General features: G+C 51.9%; 6 protein-coding genes across 6 annotated transcripts; 3 read left to right on the top strand and 3 right to left on the bottom strand.

The window, feature by feature from the left end:
* The first annotated feature begins 41 nt into the window (after positions 1 to 41).
* Positions 42 to 2,055, top strand: BJX67DRAFT_230856 (C2H2-type zinc finger protein). Its single transcript, XM_071025927.1, has 2 exons — positions 42 to 234; positions 295 to 2,055. The coding sequence occupies exons 1-2, from the start codon at positions 156 to 158 to the stop codon at positions 1,944 to 1,946; spliced, it is 1,731 nt and encodes a 576-aa protein (XP_070882853.1). The 5' UTR covers positions 42 to 155; the 3' UTR covers positions 1,947 to 2,055.
* A 506-nt stretch (positions 2,056 to 2,561) lies between these two features.
* BJX67DRAFT_362391 (uncharacterized protein) lies at positions 2,562 to 5,548 on the bottom strand. The gene is made up of 4 exons (XM_071029992.1): positions 4,220 to 5,548; positions 3,403 to 4,165; positions 2,649 to 3,322; positions 2,562 to 2,582 (listed from the first exon to the last, which is right to left on the bottom strand). The coding sequence occupies exons 1-3, from the start codon at positions 4,833 to 4,835 to the stop codon at positions 3,247 to 3,249; spliced, it is 1,455 nt and encodes a 484-aa protein (XP_070882852.1). The 5' UTR covers positions 4,836 to 5,548; the 3' UTR covers positions 2,562 to 2,582; positions 2,649 to 3,246.
* Positions 5,549 to 6,015: 467 nt separating this feature from the next.
* Positions 6,016 to 7,251, bottom strand: BJX67DRAFT_230799 (uncharacterized protein). The gene is made up of 2 exons (XM_071025926.1): positions 6,626 to 7,251; positions 6,016 to 6,480 (listed from the first exon to the last, which is right to left on the bottom strand). The coding sequence occupies exons 1-2, from the start codon at positions 6,936 to 6,938 to the stop codon at positions 6,185 to 6,187; spliced, it is 609 nt and encodes a 202-aa protein (XP_070882851.1). The 5' UTR covers positions 6,939 to 7,251; the 3' UTR covers positions 6,016 to 6,184.
* Positions 7,252 to 7,777: 526 nt separating this feature from the next.
* Positions 7,778 to 11,553, top strand: BJX67DRAFT_384239 (PH domain protein; the record flags this gene model as incomplete). Its single annotated transcript, XM_071033634.1, has 4 exons — positions 7,778 to 7,793; positions 7,880 to 8,203; positions 8,267 to 8,424; positions 8,476 to 11,553. The coding sequence occupies 4 exons, from the start codon at positions 7,778 to 7,780 to the stop codon at positions 11,551 to 11,553; spliced, it is 3,576 nt and encodes a 1,191-aa protein (XP_070882850.1).
* Positions 11,554 to 12,351: 798 nt separating this feature from the next.
* On the bottom strand, positions 12,352 to 13,819 carry BJX67DRAFT_384238 (retrograde cargo receptor ERV46; the record flags this gene model as incomplete). The annotated part of the gene is made up of 3 exons (XM_071033633.1): positions 12,352 to 13,294; positions 13,355 to 13,535; positions 13,627 to 13,819. 3 exons carry the CDS (start codon positions 13,817 to 13,819, stop codon positions 12,352 to 12,354), a joined length of 1,317 nt encoding a protein of 438 aa, XP_070882849.1.
* Positions 13,820 to 14,370: 551 nt separating this feature from the next.
* Positions 14,371 to 17,169, top strand: BJX67DRAFT_362361 (mRNA export factor mexA). Its single transcript, XM_071029991.1, has 3 exons — positions 14,371 to 15,128; positions 15,316 to 16,833; positions 16,882 to 17,169. The coding sequence occupies exons 1-3, from the start codon at positions 14,691 to 14,693 to the stop codon at positions 16,930 to 16,932; spliced, it is 2,007 nt and encodes a 668-aa protein (XP_070882848.1). The 5' UTR covers positions 14,371 to 14,690; the 3' UTR covers positions 16,933 to 17,169.
* The last annotated feature ends 71 nt before the right edge of the window (positions 17,170 to 17,240 follow it).

Below are 17,240 nucleotides of genomic sequence, written 5' to 3'. Positions count from 1 at the left end.
AGCTCTCACCGCCCCCTCACGATGCCGGCAAAATTTGAACCTTCCCACGAAATTTGCCAAAGTCCGCTGGGGTTTTGCTCGTCGAATATTTCGTGTCTGGATACCCTGTAATGTGATCCAGTGTATCAGAGACTCGCTTGTATGTCCCCTCGAGCATGGCCCAGAAACGAACCCTTTCTGGGGACTACCCCAGTCCTAAACGACTACAGAGACAATTAACCCTGGACTCCACCGGTAAGCTCGTCGCATTCTGGAAGGGATGGTCCAGAAGCTGATAGCTGCGCTCAATCCCAGACCCAATCTACGAAGAAGCGCATTCTGATGTCGATTACTCCTCGCACGATGATGTTAGCGTTACCAGCGAAAGTCTTCACGACACACCAGCCACACCTTTCTCAACAGCCTCGGTCAAGTATCCATCGGAGCTGAAAACCCACCGCTGCCCGTTTGAAGGTTGCACCAAAGCATTCAATCGGCCTGCACGCCTTCAGGAACATTTACGCTCGCACAACAATGAAAGGCTATTCGGTTGCACTTTCGACGGATGCGATAAGACTTTCCTTCGAGCCTCGCACCTGAATCACCATGTCAAAAGCGCTCATACGGGAGTTCGGGAGTACGTCTGTGACCGCCCGGGCTGTGGAAAGAGTTTCGTGACGGGCTCGCGACTTCGACGACATCTGGCTGCGCACGACGGGCGAGACAAGTACCGCTGTACCGAGTATCCACCCTGCAATGAGACCTTTCGCAAGCACTCAACCCTCCAGAAACATGTCTTGTCCGTCCATTTGAAACAGAAACCCTTCCAATGCATGCACCATGACGCACAGACCGGGGAGAAATGCTCTATGGCGTTCGAATCAGCGGGCCATCTTCGTTCGCACGAGAGCAGGGTCCACACGGAGAAGCGGTTCAGCTGTACAGAGTGCACCCACTCTGCGGTGCAGGATAATACGTCGCCGATGTCCCCACCTGTTACATTCCCTACCTACTCTCTACTCCAGGCTCATATTCGGGCTGCGCACCCTCCGCAATGTCCCAACTGCTCGGTGACCTGCTCTACTGCTCGGGAACTCCGCCGCCATCTAGAAGTTGCTCACGGGAATGTCAGTCTCGAAGATCGAAGAATATTTCCCTGCACAGTACCGGGCTGCGGCCGCAGCTTCACGAAGAAAGGCAACCTCACTGTGCACATCCGAACTGTGCACGAGGGAGAAAAGCGATTCGTCTGTGGAGAGACAGACCTCTCCGCTTCAAAAAAGGTACCAGGATGGTCTGGCGACGGTTGCGGGAAGCGATACGGCAGCAAACTCGCACTCGAAGAGCATATCCGCACCGCCCATCTGGGGTTCCAGAACTGCAAAGCTGAACGACGACAGCGCCTCGGTCTGACAAGGAAACGCCGGGAAACCAGTAGTGCTTCCGCGCTGGCGTCCCTCACAGGCGAAGGATACGCCGACGAAACCGGCCGGGAGATCCCATGCTTCATCGCGACTTGCCCGCACCGCTTCCACCGCAACTATGATCTCTGGGTCCATATGGGTGGCAAACACAACCACACAGAGGACGATATCCGCGACTTATTCCTCCAGCGAGCTCTACTTGGAGATGACTCCGGGCCTGTTCCAGGTGACGTCTTTGGAATCTACGGCCTCGAGTTTGACAACAAGGATTCCTCGTGTGACCTTTACGCCGGTGCGGCAGCAGACGCGAATGCAGATCCAACGTCGCTGCTTCCCGATGTCAGCACAGACCCCTATGCGCTGGGCGACGGCTCGGGGTTATCGACATTCCCAACCCAGCCGGAATACATTGATCACGACAGTGTCATGCAAGAGCCCGGGACTACCACCTCCGCGCCTGATCCCGAAATGCCAAACCACAACCCTGAAGACATGACGATGATTGACCCGTTTCTAGATTACAGTATGGTTTATAGCTCATAGCGAACATCTCATGGTGCTTTTTTTCTGATACCTTTTCAATACTTCATATAAACATCACAGAACATGATCCTCATGTAGCCTCTTTCTTTTTCTCGCTCCCGGGCCTTGTCTCAGAACAAAAGTCTATGTATATGTATGTACTACGCCTAGATAATCAACGACGTAATGAGTACGAATCTGAGAGGTGGTCATCGCCGAAATCTCACTACGGCGTACCATGCTGTTCGACAAGTCAGAAGAAGCGGTAGAAATGTTCGGCCCTGAGAGTGTCGCGGTCAGCCAGCACATCTTGAGAATGGTCAAGGAGGGTCGATATATTTGCAATCACCGTCAGCTTAAGTTCGCCAGTCTGCCCAACGAGGACCTGAAGTCTCCGTCCGAAACGAAGCAAAAGCATATGACTCCGGTCAGGGCTGCACCCGTAAGGCGAACTGGGAGCGGAGGGACCCTCTAAACAGGTCCGTTCACTGTAGTAGAAGAGGGTTACAAATGTATCAGGCCTGGCGAACCAGGGAGGCAAGGGCCCACAAGAGAGAGCTTAAGCTTCCCATGCAAATTCTCTTTCACCATCCCATTACCTAACAAGCAGGCAGCAATGAAATCTTGGTGAAGATCATTGAGAGGGATATTGGTAACCTGTATGGCGACATCAGCATGTGTTTCACCTCGCGTAACATAAAAAGTGGCCATGAGGGCCCGGACCATGCTGAGAAAATTTTGAACAGAACATCCCCCCCGAAACAAAAGAAGAAAAACAGAAAAGCATTCAGAGAGGCCTGGAGTAGTGAAAGGTTATAAGACAGAGTGGTGACTAGCTATTCTTTTTGTGTTCTTTTGTTTGTTTACAGGAAACGGGACAATGCGAGAGATGCGACGTGGTTCGACTCTTGGTCCGCTGCTCTTTTTGATCATTGCGCTTGCTACCGCCCCCAGACGGTATCCCAGAGAGACGGCCGAGTGGGCGGGGGGACTGGCAATTGAACGATCAACAGAGAGGGAGGTAGAGGGACGTGGACAATGAAAAGGACAAGGAAAAGAAAGAGATCTCGTACCAACCGACCAACGAGGAAGAAAGAATCCTGTCTGAAGGTGATATTGTGGCCTAAGCCTCCCAATGTAGGACTCTTTTCCACTCCCGATTTTTTTTCAAGGCATTTCGCAGATTTCGATCTCCAATTCGAGCTTGATATGGATCGCGGAGGGGAGTGTTAGCAAAATGGCCTCGAGCCTGAATGATAAACTTCGAGTGGCAAGAAGATTACCAAGCCGTATCAAGAAGTAAATGCTGATATTCCGGCTGTCAGAAGGTGTTGTTGCGGGAGGGTGCGGGCTCCTTTTCAGGCGAGAGTGAAAAGAAGTCACAGTCGTCGGTTGGTCTATAAGAGTGCAAGGTGCAAAGGTTAGCTCAATTCTCGAGTTATCACTGAGGATACAAGCAAATTATGGAGACTCTCACCCATTCTCCGAATGAGTCTCATCTGGGGTAGATGAAATGGGACTCAAAACTGGACGAGCCGGAACCTGGACAGCCATCTGCATGGCTCCGTGGCCAGGACGGCGACGGGGAGGGACCTTCGCGAGCTGAAAGTTGGGAACGTTGTGCTTGACAAAGAAGGAGGTATTCTCGTAAAGCCCTGCAGAAAGCCCATAGCTTGTTCTCCAAACGTCCTCGAAGTAATCGATATTGCGAACGGGAAAGGTATCGTTATCTTCAGGGATGAGAGGAGTAGGTTCGAACTGGATGCCGCCGGTGCAGGATCTGTGCCGGGTAAGATATTCCAAAAAGTGAAGGTAACAGTCATCAATATCCTTAGAGGGACTGTGCGGGACGAAAAACTGGATCACATCACAGAAGAGATGAACGGCTGCCAGGCCCCTTGCCACGCTAAGCCACAATGCGGTCTTGAGCAGAAGGTCGGCGACTTCGTTCTCAACTCCGTACGAGATCCAACTTGCCAAATCTCCTTCACCTGCTTCCGGAGCCGACTGACGGGGGGTCTGGGGAGACTTGGGAGGCAGCCAGCCAGCCGCACGTGCCCTATCCGGTTCATGCTTGGAGACATGGGCTCTGTAAAAGTTGAAGAACGAGGTGAGCTCTAGCTCAGAACCGTTAAAGTTGTCCCAATACAGAGTTGCCTTGCATGCATCCATGCGAAGTTGTCTCATGCTGAGCATGGCAGTGCGTTCGACGGAGACTGGGAGGGCGCTGTGGATGGTTTCTAGAACAGTGGAATTAGCGATCGTGTCTTCACTTCTGGCTCAAAGTGACTTACTACTAGTATCACAGCTTGAGTTCAGTGCCTCGCAGATACGGTTCTTGAAGCCTTCGATCACCGCAATGGACGCTTCGAGCTGCCCGCAGGTGTGGGAGGGATCCACTCGTCTAGTATTCATCCAAAAGACCGATTTCTTGCATCCGTCGCGGATAGGCTCCACCAACTTTCTCAACATCTCGAGTTCGGCAGCAAAGAAAGTTTCATCCGTAAGGTTCGTTTCGGTAGGAGTCTTGAATCCAGTACGGTTGTAAAAAGCACGCAGCCATATTTCCATATCCGACTGGACAGGTTGAAGCTCCTCAAATGCCATAAACATAAGCAGTAGCAGATGATCGTAGGTTCCTGGGAAAGGGTTTCTAGCTAGCTTTGGGAGAGCAGCCTGGATGACATCGCGAAAAGAGCCAGGGTCGAAGCCTCGAGTGAACTTGCTCATCAAGCAATCCAGCTCCTGGTTCTCCGCTTCGACAATCTGAGGGGCTTTCTCGTCAACCAAAGCGTATGAAGCGCCCTGGGTATCAAATGGAATATCGATGGGCTTGCCAGCTTCCTGCTCAACAGTGCCCTCCTTGGGAAGGTCAACTGGAGGCGCAAGGGAGAGATCAAACACATCCATGGTGAGAAGTGGCTGCGAAAGGCAACCTGATGATGCTCGAGGATAGCTCTGATTCCACGCGAAAGTTGGTACAACACCAAAATTATTGAAGAAGGATAGAAAAAGGACCACAACAAAGAAGGGAAGATGAAGGTATTATGTAGGAGAGTTTCGTGGACCTTGCATCGAAGCCTCAGCTTCAAGACTCAGTCATTGCTGCAGAGTCTGAGAGGGTTTCAGTGAAAGAATGATGCAAGGCACTTGTAACAGGATGAATAGAATCTGTTGCCTAAGGGAAACAATAGTCATTCTCAGAGAGGATTGGGTGGGCCAAAGAATTGAGCACATTTGAAGTGGGTGGTGAATAAAGAGCCTGAGAGTGAATGGTGATTCGAAACCTGGAAGCACCATGTCAGCCATCCAAAACGCCCTCACTAACTTCAGTGCAAGACTGAAGCTTGGACGATGCACTTCCCTGAGGATTGCGAGTACCGAGATCTTGAATCGCAAATGGTCATCTGTTCTTCCAGGCCTAGTTGCTATCGGGCAAGTATGTATCTCAGGTGGTCGATCCCACTCACACAGACAGAAATTATCTCAATGTACAGTGTTTTGCAGCCTATTCAGCAGCGGTGGCTATTCGAATTCCCTTTAACAAAGGTAATAATGCTCAAGTAATCCATGGTGGGGTGCATGTTAGCCGAAGACCTACTTTTGGTACATAGAGAAGAGCCGAAAACAAGGGGATTGATGGCCTCAAGGTAGGTGAATTCATAGACGACTACTCGTCCGAAGCCTTGATGTCAGGACGTAGAATGGGTATCTCTCAGTGAAGCCTTGCGTGTAGCTTGCTCGAGTTTGTTAGGAACCCGATCGAGGGGCCCAACATTTACAAAACCTCGATTGCATCGAGGCAGATACAGAAGACGTCTCATTGGGAGATCGCGGGCTTCGCGGTTTCCAATTGGAGACAGAGACGAGAGGATCACACAATGAAGCCATGATGGTTCTCGAAATCTCAGGGGCTGCCATTTTCAGCCTGGAAAACTTGATGCAATTGACAGAGTGGAGAAAAATCTTAATCCAACTTCATGAAATCAGAAAACGTCTCTGTGAAGAAGATTTTCCCTGGTGGCATTGTTTACACCCTTTTGGGGACTAGTGTTGCCTGCAGGCTGAGCAGGGCTGTGTGCTCTTGATCATCTGCCACCTTTCAAGCATTCACCACCAGCCACGATGCGCTGGAAATTCTTTCTGGAGACCTTCCTTAGCAGTCGATCTTTCCTGGCTGGTCAACTTCGGCCCGCCACCCGTTGAGGTCTCATCCGCCATTGGTCCTCTCCTGGTAGGGATCGCCGCTGGGCGACGCGTCACAGCTGGTGGGTGTTCTTGGGCTGACAGCTTTCAAGAATCTCAGTCGTGGCATCATCGACCTGAAAGAGGAGCCTGGCAGGGCTTCGTTGTTGATACAAGTTGAAGATTGGGGGGTTTTTTTTGGGGGCCTCCAGCATGGAATTAGGGTGCGTCCATGTGAACCAACAACCACTGCTGGTGGAGCTTGGCGGTGGACTGTCTGTCTTGGTTTGCCAGTTCTCGCCCCCATGGAGAGACACAGAGGATGAGCAAGAAAAGTGGATGAGGTTCGACTGGGACGGAAGCGAGACATCTAAGACATGCAGGACATTGTGTTACTATAATTGGAGAGCGCGTGGCATTCTGCCACCATTCATCCTAACCCTGGTGACTCTTTCTTCCGGTTGAGAGAGAAGGGCAGATGATTCAGAGGTATTCACATGACTTCTCCAACTCACCTTGTGTGAATGCCCAGGATTGGAATTTCGAAGATGCTGAGTGCATCAAAAGAATAATCAGCAGGAGGACGCCGGTTAACTTGGGTGTCTTGGCATTAATCACCAACGGCCTGTTGAATGGAGGAAATAATAAGAGTTCGACAAGAAGCACATCAGACCTGGATGGGGAAAAGGCCACGACACAGTTTCCCAGGGAAAAAAAGCAATCGGCCGGAAGGCAAGGCGGCCTTTCTGAAATCGGAGTCGAGCTGCAAGCTTGAAAGCCTCGCCTCTCTGATCCGGGTCGATCCTGGAATCGTCCTGAAAAGTCCATCAGTGGGCCTGGTTGAGCCACAGTCGATGACGCCAGTCACCAAACAAGGTGCCACTTCAGTGTCCTGCGTTCTCGCTTTCTCTCTTCCCTGAGTTGCAAGTTCTGGGTCCAGAAACCCAAGTTCCGCCCTTTCAGGCTCCTCATCTCTTGAGCTTCATCGAAGAGTTCCTCCCAAGTGTGGCTGAGACTACGGTCTGGGTGGTTGTCAAAACGGTTTCACTCCCCACACCTCCAGGCTTCAGGACCCACAGCGCAGCATCTCAACCTCCGCCGGATCCCTCGCCTCGTCTCACCTCTTGCTGGTTGTGCCTTTCGATTAGCTGATCTCTTTTCTTTCCCTTTTCCTGCTTGCTTGCTTCCTGTGTCACTCTCTTCTTTTCATCCATTCTCTGTGCTTTCGTCTTTTCCTTCCTCCTTCAACATCGCCTTTGGATATCGTGTTCTTCTGTTTCCAATCTGCCTTTGTTAGCGTCCAACCGATTTCAACCTTGAGGTCAGGTGCTGACGACAACTGCGATTTTGCGCCATCCGTTCCACGAACCAATTCAACTTGGCCACCCGTCCACTGTTGCTTTCTCCCCGTGTCATTCGTTATTCTTCCCACACGCCTTTCCGTTGCCAATACTTCATGGAGTCATCCGTCCAGCCCTGATCTTGGCGGGTCTTGACACTCTGCCGCTATCTCCGTGTGGAGGAGCCGGAAGTTCCAAAGACAAACCGCGATCAATTGTTCCCCTCTCCTCCGAAGTTTCTTGCATTCGTCCTTTCGTTTCTCTTCCTTCAACCCACCAGAAGCTGGCCTTCTTCCTGTCATTTGAACCAGAGCAACTCTTGCAATTATGGTTCGATCTCGCGGTGAGTCGAAGAGCCTCTGATTGGGTGAACATTGCTTTTGCGGCGTGAGGACAATGCCGGGCGGCTAATATCCCTTGCGTTTCTAGTTCTCTCATTCATCTCCTCGTTTGGCGGTTCTTCCCGTCGAGGAAGCCCCGATAGAAATGATCGAATAACGTCAGTACCCAACACCACACCGAGGTTCGGCACACCGTCTCCAGACACGCCGTCTCCGCACGATAGCCCTCCGTCAAAAGCTGAACAAAGCGTTTCGCGGCCTCGCTCGACAGTCTTTTCACAGAGTCCCCCGTTTATGCAGCTCGCGGACGACACTCCCGCCGAACTTCAGCGCATCTTCGCGTATCTTAATAGTCACGCGAACAAACTGTTTTACGAAGGATATTTCCTGAAACTGAATGACCTAGATACCAGTACGCGCTACCACCTTTTATGCTATCTTGAGGCCTTGAATTGACTGTCGAATCTCGCTCTAGATGGTCGACCGTGTGCGGATCGACAATGGGTGGAATGTTATGCTCAACTAGTCGGAACGGTCCTGTCTCTATGGGATGTTTCTGTGCTGGACGCAGCAGGCAACCCAGGTGATGTTCCCCCGACTTTTATCAACCTTGCAGATGCGTCAGTCAAAACGGTGAGCTTTAAATGTAAACTTCAAAACTGTATATTTACTGACCCAACTCAGATCGAAACCCTACCCACACAGAGCCAGACGGGAGCACAATCTCTCCGAGACGTCTTAAGCGTCTCATCCGCGGGCCAGAATCGGTACCTGCTACATTTTGATTCTCACGAATCTCTGATACAGTGGGCAGCAGCGATCCGCCTGGCTATGTACGAAAATACCTGCCTGCACGAGGCATATACCGGGTCGATTATCGCTGCGAAAGGGAGAGAGCTCAACGGCATCGGCGCAATCTTGGAGCGGAATCGATTTAAGCATGAAGACTGGGCTCGAGTTAGATTTGGAGCTGGGACCCCCTGGAGACGATGCTGGTTTGTGATAACTCCGCCAGATGAGAAAGAGCTCCAGAAGGCAAAGAAAACGATGAAGAAAAAATCAGCCTATGATCGAGCGCCGAGGCTGGTAATCGGGAATATCAAATTCTATGAAACGAAGAAGACGAAGAAAGTGAAGCCTATCGCGACTGTCACTGATGCCTATTGCGCCTATGCCATCTACCCCCAGTCAAAGGCCTTGATTGACCAGTCAACGTTGGTCAAAATTGAGGGAAATTTCATTCTCCACTCGCAGTCCGAGTCGAAGAATGAGGGCTTTGTTTTCGTTATGCCCGAAGTCCACCCGGCTGTTAGTGGCTTTGAAATTATGCTTCGATTTCTGATTCCGACTTTTGACACCTTCAATCTTTACGGGCGGCCCACCCGTCTTATTGCTGCGGTAAACCACATAAAAAGCATCATGTTCGCTTTTCCAGATCAAGAGTGCTATGACTATGTCAATGTCATGGACATCGCCAATTTGATGCAGACTTCGGGATCCCAGAACTGGAGTGAGGCGGAGTGGAGGAGACAGCTCAAGGACGCCACCGCACGCCGTCTGGCAAATGTGAGCAGCAGAACAAGCAGCAGCTCGGCAAGCAAGCCTCGTTTCCGTAACAGTATCCCGAACCCGCACAGTAACGTCTCTGTGGGGCACCCTGGGCGTAAAGGGCATTTCCCGGGATTTACGCCGGCCTTCAACCAGTCAGTGGATGCTATCGTTCAGCATGTGCCCAAAGAGGAATCTTTTGCACAAGCTCAACACTCCCGAAGCATATCTGATACTGCGGGATTCGCTCCTAGCGCCCTCCCGAGATCCGCAATGGAGAGTTCTGCGGCCTCCTCTGCACAGGATCTGACAGAGAGTCCCGTCGTTGGCGCCTCCCCCGACCGGAGTAGCTCGGAAGAGGATTGGAAACGGTACCCTGAACAAGGGTCCGATCCGCCGTTCGCTCCCTTGCCGACCGGGCAGCAATCCGCAACTCGCTCGCCACCCTCTGATGTCGCTCCACCGCCTGCTTTCACGCGTGACCCTCGAGAGAGACCTTCTACGAGACCAGAGCCGTCTCCAGAAGCGCGGAGAGCGACTGTGCGCATGTCTGATGCCACTCTTGCGCAGCTTGTCGCCGCGTCTGGCAACATGAATTTCACGGAACGACCCACCACGTCCGCAAGCTATCGCAGCAGCGACCTCACCCAAAACAACCATACACAGCCGATTACATCGCATGGCGTGTCTCGACCCCAAAGCCTTACCCATGCCCCCAGCGGTTACACCGACCAACAAGCCAACCCCCAGGAGGAGGGTCCGCCAGTACCCAAACATAACTTTGGAACGATCGAACCGCTGTCAGCCAAAGCAAACAGGCAGAGCACTCAGAGCATTCGCATCGATACCGAAAGAGCCGTCAAGCGGAAGCCCCTCACCCACCCTTCACCGCAAGCAGCAAGCCCGCAAACTTCCGCAGGCGAACCAAGCCTTGACGATCTTCGTCATACTGTTGATGAAGATGCCATGAACCTAATTGGTATTGTTAATCGTCCTACCTTCCATTCACCCAAGAAGGCGACGCTCCAGGAAGAAGAGAGTGTCTACGATGACGAGTCCGCTGCTTCTCCTGACTATGCTAGCACTGGTGGATCTCTGTATAGCAAGAGCTCCGCGAAATCGATTCATAAACCCCGCATGGGTGTCATGAAAACTGTGGGTACGGAGCAGCCCAAGGACGTGGTTATCGGTGATGCACATTACTCGCTCGACACCAAGCCAGAGCAGAATCCCAATATTCCCGCTATCGACTTTGGACCAACCTTGACTTACCTACCAACCACCCGGCGACCTAGTACATCGGACACCCTGAAGAAGTTTGAACACCACAGAACAGGCTCAGACGCCACGGAGCGCCAGCGGTTTTCCGTACCTGCGCGCCCAAAGGATCGTCACCATTCCAGGTCTCCGAGCCGGGACGAATACCGGCGGAGCGTATTGTGGCAGCCCGCAATGGCTGCCCCCCGTCCGATAACTCCGGGCGGTGGCCTGACGCCAGAGCAATTTGTGCAACAACGAGCGGCCCCTAGCCCGCCGCTCCATGTCCATCGTCGATCCCCCTCTACCTCAACATCAACACTGCCTCCACGGCCGGTCTCAGGTGATTGGATGGCCCATACAAGGTCGCCGTCTCAAATGAGCCTGAACCGCGACAGCCAGCCTCGACCGAAGTCCCGTGGCGCTAGCAGCATGATCAATTACAATGATATCTCGTCTCACCTTACAGCACGCGAGCAAGAGCATGTTGCTCGTGTGACCGGTTCTTCGTTCTTTAATCTATCGAGTGATACAAAGAAGCCACCTCCCGTCAACCCCATGGGCTTAGTTGGGGCTATCGATGCGCGTGAGCAGGAGAAGAGGCTGATGAAAGAGGGGATGTCAGGTCAGATGGTACAACATGCGATCGCCCAGCGCCAGCATCACTGGCAGCACCAACAGCCGCAACCCCAATCGCTGCAACAGATCGCGCCAGTAGGACCCCCTCATCCTTCCTATGGAGTCCAAGCTGGATCCAACAGTCTTTACAATATCCCTACCGCGAACCGTACATGGGACGCTCTGAATCAACCATACCGACCGGAAGAACCTCGACGTCAGTCTTGGTACAGTCAGTTCCCAACACAGCCGGCGCAGACGAGTCCTCCAATGCACCAGACCCAACAGCCCAATTCTCAGCACGGCCACTTCGGCAACACGAATACGCCGTACTACTAACCTGTTCCTCTACCACCGTTCTCATTTCCATCAAGCGTTTTCACCAGTCTATATCGACACCGCACCAATCTCTTCTCGTCAAGCCTAATGATCTGGCGACATGTCATTTCCTTATCTCTACTTCTAGCTCCCTTACACACATGAATTTCGCATCTTAGACCTAGATTTCTCATTTGTCCTCCAGGCTTTCATTGTCTTTGCTCTGTTTTTTTCCAACATTTCATTTTCAATGCGAGCCCTTACAGCAGATGCATCGCGCATTAGTGGAGTTGTAAGAGTTGGACTGGCGCTGAGGTATTTCATTTCCAGATTGATATGGTCATATGGATTACTCTCACAATAGTTTGTGAGACTTGTGCTTCAAAATTGTTTCTCGCTTAACCCAAATATATATTTTTATTGCGCCCTCGTTTGAGCTCCAGCATCGTATAAGCCTGGATGACGTCTCCGTCTGTGACGAAAGGCATCGAGGAAGGTCTCTAAGGAATTCTTCGCTATAACCATTTCAACTTTTTGGTTTCGGATTGTATATCAAAAAGTACGGAACTAGAAATGCGACGAATGCTTGGCAAAGCGAATATACATGAAACCATAGATAATTAAAAAACCTGGGACGCCTCCGTTGCCAATTCCTTTATCACTCACCAATCGTCGTCCCCGTCTACTGTGTGCTCTCGTCGCTTGGATACTCGAATATGCTGCAACAACGTGCGAGCTAGCCTCTGTACAGGTGTGTGTATACTCCACTGATTTGAGCTAACTAGATCGCAGCAGCGGTGCGTTGATTTGGCCAGGGATTCAGTTGGAGTGTAGCTTCCTGACCCTACTAACACCCTCATAAAGAGTTCGGTCAATCGCAGCCGCGACGGTAAGCGTTCCACCAACGATGGCACAAACGCCAGTCAGGAACCCTGTGAATGTCTTCGGCCTCGCCTCGCGATTGATGACCTTCATGGGGGAAATGTCGTAGTTGAAGAATACTCCGGGAATACCGTTTGAAGCGTGGATGCGTTCCTTATGGCCCTCGTCCGAGGCGTCTCCGCCGCGGAGTGACCGCCTATGAGATGTCACGGAGTACTGGTGCGTTTCGATGCTCGCTTGTGCTCCGAGGGCGGCGCCGTGCGCGCCGAGTGGTGAGTTCTGCGCGGCCGAGTGGATCATGGTTGATTCAAGAGGGTCCCAACCTAGCGGGAGGTAGGAGGTTGAGACGACTTTGATGAAGTACATGAAGCTATAGCCTGGTTCGGAGGTCTCTTGGTTCGTGCTGTCGAGGGGGTTGGTGTGGTGGTGGTCCGTCCATTGCCAGCGGTCGGAGAGTTCGTCGGGAAGCTGTGGGCCGAAGCGCAGTTGGTGGATGATATGGGTCATTGTGTGTTGTTCCTTTGCGGGGAGGTCAATCTCGAGGTAGTTCTGGACGTCATGGACGTGGACGTTCCCGCTGGAGAAGCTGCGACCGGGGGCGACGTGGAAGTTTCCGACGACTTTGTTGACGCGGATGACGCCCTCGAGACGGCATCCCTCGCGCCGTTGGGCGTCAATTCGTTCCGCGTAGCCCTCACGTTCGCACTGTTCGATGTTTCCGCCCTTGCCAAATGCCCATTGCTTTTGGGCGTAGGCCTCTCGGACTTCGTCGCATGTGTTGCAGCAGCCTTGTTTAACGGCGTTAGGGGGGGCTGGTGCGCCGCCGCATTCACCACAGTAATCGGGATCCATGTGTTTGGCTACCTCTTGCGCAGAGTGGCTGGGCAGAAATCGAGTCAGCTATGACTTGTATATGTATGAGAAGGTGGTCATTGCTCACAGTTCCAAAGCTTGGATATCAAGCACACGGCCCCCCTCGGAAACGGGAGCTAGGCGGACCTTGTTCACGCCGTGCGCTACGCCAACCTGTTGTTCGCCCGAGACGTCCATTACATCAAGCGTCGTAAGTTCGCAGGGAAGACGGGGAAACGTAATGTTTAAGTGAATTTCCATCTTCTCCCCTACAAAAGTAGAGCCAGCACAGTCAGTGGATAGTCCATTCATATCAATCCCCCATCCCTTGAGACAAGATTCCTATTATTTGGACCATACCTCTTGACTTATCGACAACCAATTCTGGCAGAACCACCACGCGCCTGTAGTCTACCCATTCTCCCCAAACCAGCCATAGGATAACAAGCAGCGAGGCGATTGTGATAATACCACCGGAGGTTGTGCGGATCCGGGCCTCGTCAACTGTTTTGGCAAAGGCGTCTAGCCTTGTGAACCGTGATTTGGCCGGCATGGCTTCAATCGATGAACGATCATACGAGTATGGCTTTCGGAGGGTTTCTAGAACCAGCTAGACCCAGAGGGCAATACCTGGGGCATAAAAACGAGTGTCATCCGAGATTCGACCACATTGCAACAAGCAAAACAGGTGCAATTGAATGGGTCGGGTATAGAAGGCCAGATCAGCGGCAGAACTCACCTGAGCTGGATATACCGTAAAGGGAGCAGACACCGACGGACGCCAATTGCGAAGTTCCGGGCTTTTCTCTGCAATCCTGGCCCTGCGAACAATGTGTTCTAGAGAACCGCAAGCTGGGATCAACTGTAGGAATTGTGGCTGATTCGTTTCCTTTCCCTGAAGGTGAGGTGCGGAGAGCAGCAAGACGTCACGCGTAATCTATCCCACCGGAGAAATGTGTGGTATGTAATGGTATTTACCAAGCGCTGCCAAAGGACAAACCGCAGACTGTGATTGGCTAAGGATAAGACCCGCTTTCAGTGCCTGGATCTAGTCACGTGCTTTCAGCCCCATCACTGCCGCCTAGCCACGTGACGCAGCTGCCTGCAGAAACGCCAAACGTCACTTTTTCTGCACCGTTTTCTGTGTTGGACTTCCTTCGCTGCACAAGCCTCAAACTCGAGGGCCATCACCGCTTTATTCTCTTTCTTGATCACGAAACTGTCCGAAAAACGTTCTTTGTCTACTCATTGTGACAACCATACTTCTTTGATACATGCCGGTTTCGTTTACACCGAGTTACTGAAGCGCTCAGCGCTTTGTTTGCCTTCGAGGATCCTTACCTCAACGCGACGCCCTTCCACATACCTCCTCCTACGACATCCTACGACATCCTACTATATTTTACGTCGCCTTACCTATAATCATGAAGAGAAGCAGGGCTTCTCGAGGGGCTTCTCGAGCTCGCAGTGGAACTTCGGACCGTGGAGGTATCCGCAAGCGTGGTGCTCCCACGAAAGTCGACCGAGATGGTGACCTGGCGATGGGAGCAGGCGCAGACGCCATCCGTGGACAAAAACCCAGGGGTGGCCAGGGTCGTTCGGCGCTCTCTGGATCCCGAACGCAAACGCTCGACAGGACTATGGATGTGATCCAAAAGGCTCTATCTGGCAGCTCCGGCGCACAAGCGAATATTCGACAGGGGGGTCGCGGACCTGGATTAGAACAAGTCATTGTCAGTGGCTGGAAGCAGAGCAAAGCAGCCTCCAACCGCGACGGTGGTGTCGAAAGCCTGGTCACCTTTCTCGAGAAAAAGCTTACAGCACCCGACTCGAAAGCTGGCACACGCGCAAGAATCTCTAAGGTATGTGCAACACTACAACTGGCGGTCATCGACATGAGTTACCAGCGTCGTCGTCTCCGATATCCCATCGTTTTTAGGGATGGTACCTCCATAACGACGATCGGCGGATGCATAGGCAATATTGGCGTTCGCTCCTTTGGATGACTGCGGTTTTCAAAGTCTCTTACGCCTTACTAACGTTAATTAGTCGCGGGTTGAAGGGGACGCTCTGATCGCGTCCATCCGTCCGGAATTACTAGAAAGAATGCTTCAACTCAATGGCTTTAGCTTTGCGGGAGCCCCTCTCATCATCGAAAAATACGATCAATCCTCCGCCGCTTTATTGGATCAACCAATGTCAACACAAAACGGTGTAGCTCCATCTCCTGCGGACACAAAGGCAAAAATGACCGCGATACTGGGAAGGCGCTATTATCAACAAGCCAAACTGCTCGACCTATCTAAGCTGGCGACTGACCCGGATCTGGTGTCCATGGGGATATTCGGCACAACTTCTACCGAGTCTAAATTCTTTCCCGCGCTGATGAAGGTGTGGGAGATGAACTTTAGCAATAATGCGGCGCGACGCGAGGCTGTCGAAAGTGTCAGTCTCGCAGACAACCAGCTTCCTAATATCGCACTTGTTACGACACTCTCTCAATCATTTCCCGACTTGAAAAATCTCGATCTCTCGAATAACAACTTTAAGGACGCTCAGGCGATCATTGCATGGCGGTGGAAGTTTCGAAAATTACAATTTCTCGACCTCACGGGCAACCCTTTCTGTGCCGATCCTACTTTTAAGGATACAATGCTCAAGTGGTATCCTGAACTCAGGACTTTAAACAACACGCAGGTCCGCACTGAAGAAGAAATTGCGGCGCAAAAGAAAACGCCGATTCCAGTTCAGGCCGCTCAGTTTCGGGATGAATCTCAAATTGCGGAGAATTTCATTCGAGCTTTCTTTACTGGCTACGACAATAATCGTGCTGAACTTGTCAATGGTTTCTATGATAACAACTCCACCTTTTCCCTCAATGTCAACACATCCGCCCCAAGGGCACTTCAAACCGAACCTGCTCCCTGGGATCCGTATATCAAGAAAAGCAGAAACCTGCTCAAAATTAGCCACCTGCCGGCAAGGATGTCTCGTACGTATACTGGTGCGGAGAAGATTCGTGAACTCTGGACGACACTTCCACAGACCAGGCATCCAGACGTTGCTGCTCAGCCTGAGCAATGGTTAATCGAATGTTACCCAATTCCTGGACTCCCTGATATCTCCGGGCAGAGCTCAACCGGCGTTGGGGGTTTCCTTATTATGGTGCACGGGAAATTTCAGGAGAGCAATGCAGGACGGGTTGAAACGCGAAGCTTTGACCGAACGTTCGTGCTCGGCCCCGGTGGTGGTATTGGGGGAATCAGGGTTATCAACGACGTTCTCTGTTTGCGAGCATTCGGCGGCAATGAAGCGTGGCAATTAGAGCCCCAGGCCGCCGCGGCCCAACCCGCTGGAGCTCCTGTTACAATTCCAGCAGCGACCGCAGGTGGGCCCCCTGGGTACGGCCTCCCGGCTCCCGGAAAGACCGACACGCAGGTCCAACAAGAGCAGCTCGTGATGCAGCTGAGCGCCAAAACAATGATGACTTTCCATTACTCCGAATTGGCGCTTTCAGGAAACAGCTGGAATATGGACGCTGCTCTGAAGAACTTCGCGGAATTGAAGGTATGCTTTCCTCTACTTTTCTCCTCCTTCCGTGGCTAACTTCGACAGTCTCAGGGGACGTTACCGGCGGATGCCTTCCTTCCAGGAGCTACCGCTTAGCTCGGAACTTCGATATACGTTACCACCTATTTTAAATTTGCGATGGAGGACGGTTTGGTTGCTCCCGTCCGGCTTCTTGCTAAAGTGTTTGGGATTTGATGAATGCATGGCTTAGGCGAAACGGCTGCTGCAGGTTTATTCTATATTGCTCCGAATATCCCACTTTATTTGTACTATAAAGACTACGAAGACCACGTGCTATAGACAAGAGATGAAACTGAGCTTTCTTGCGTCATGGTCTGTCTTGTAATCTGTGTCGCCCATCGTAGACTTGAGGAACGACTTGGCAGGCACCAAGCCAAGCAAGC

This window comes from Aspergillus lucknowensis (assembly GCF_044049455.1).
Source record: "Aspergillus lucknowensis strain CBS 449.75 chromosome Unknown BJX67scaffold_46, whole genome shotgun sequence".
In the NCBI taxonomy this organism is placed as follows: Eukaryota; Fungi; Ascomycota; class Eurotiomycetes; order Eurotiales; family Aspergillaceae; genus Aspergillus; species Aspergillus lucknowensis.
Note: the sequence above shows the minus strand (reverse complement) of the source record. Positions and strands in the feature narration are given on the sequence as shown.

Bases quoted from the DNA above. Each gene is read 5' to 3' on its own strand.
- BJX67DRAFT_230856 (XM_071025927.1), top strand. From the start codon at position 156: ATGGCCCAGAAACGAACCCTTTCTGGGGACTACCCCAGTCCTAAACGA. The intron at 235-294 runs GTAAGCTCGTCG...GCTCAATCCCAG, and splicing joins ATTAACCCTGGACTCCACCG to ACCCAATCTACGAAGAAGCG.
- BJX67DRAFT_362391 (XM_071029992.1), bottom strand. From the start codon at position 4,835: ATGGATGTGTTTGATCTCTCCCTTGCGCCTCCAGTTGACCTTCCCAAG. The intron at 4,166-4,219 runs GTAAGTCACTTT...CCACTGTTCTAG, and splicing joins CTCAAGCTGTGATACTAGTA to AAACCATCCACAGCGCCCTC. The intron at 3,323-3,402 runs GTGAGAGTCTCC...GCACTCTTATAG, and splicing joins GAGACTCATTCGGAGAATGG to ACCAACCGACGACTGTGACT.
- BJX67DRAFT_230799 (XM_071025926.1), bottom strand. From the start codon at position 6,938: ATGGACTTTTCAGGACGATTCCAGGATCGACCCGGATCAGAGAGGCGA. The intron at 6,481-6,625 runs GTGAGTTGGAGA...TGCATGTCTTAG, and splicing joins ATCCTGGGCATTCACACAAG to ATGTCTCGCTTCCGTCCCAG.
- BJX67DRAFT_362361 (XM_071029991.1), top strand. From the start codon at position 14,691: ATGAAGAGAAGCAGGGCTTCTCGAGGGGCTTCTCGAGCTCGCAGTGGA. The intron at 15,129-15,315 runs GTATGTGCAACA...AACGTTAATTAG, and splicing joins CACGCGCAAGAATCTCTAAG to TCGCGGGTTGAAGGGGACGC. The intron at 16,834-16,881 runs GTATGCTTTCCT...TAACTTCGACAG, and splicing joins AGAACTTCGCGGAATTGAAG to TCTCAGGGGACGTTACCGGC.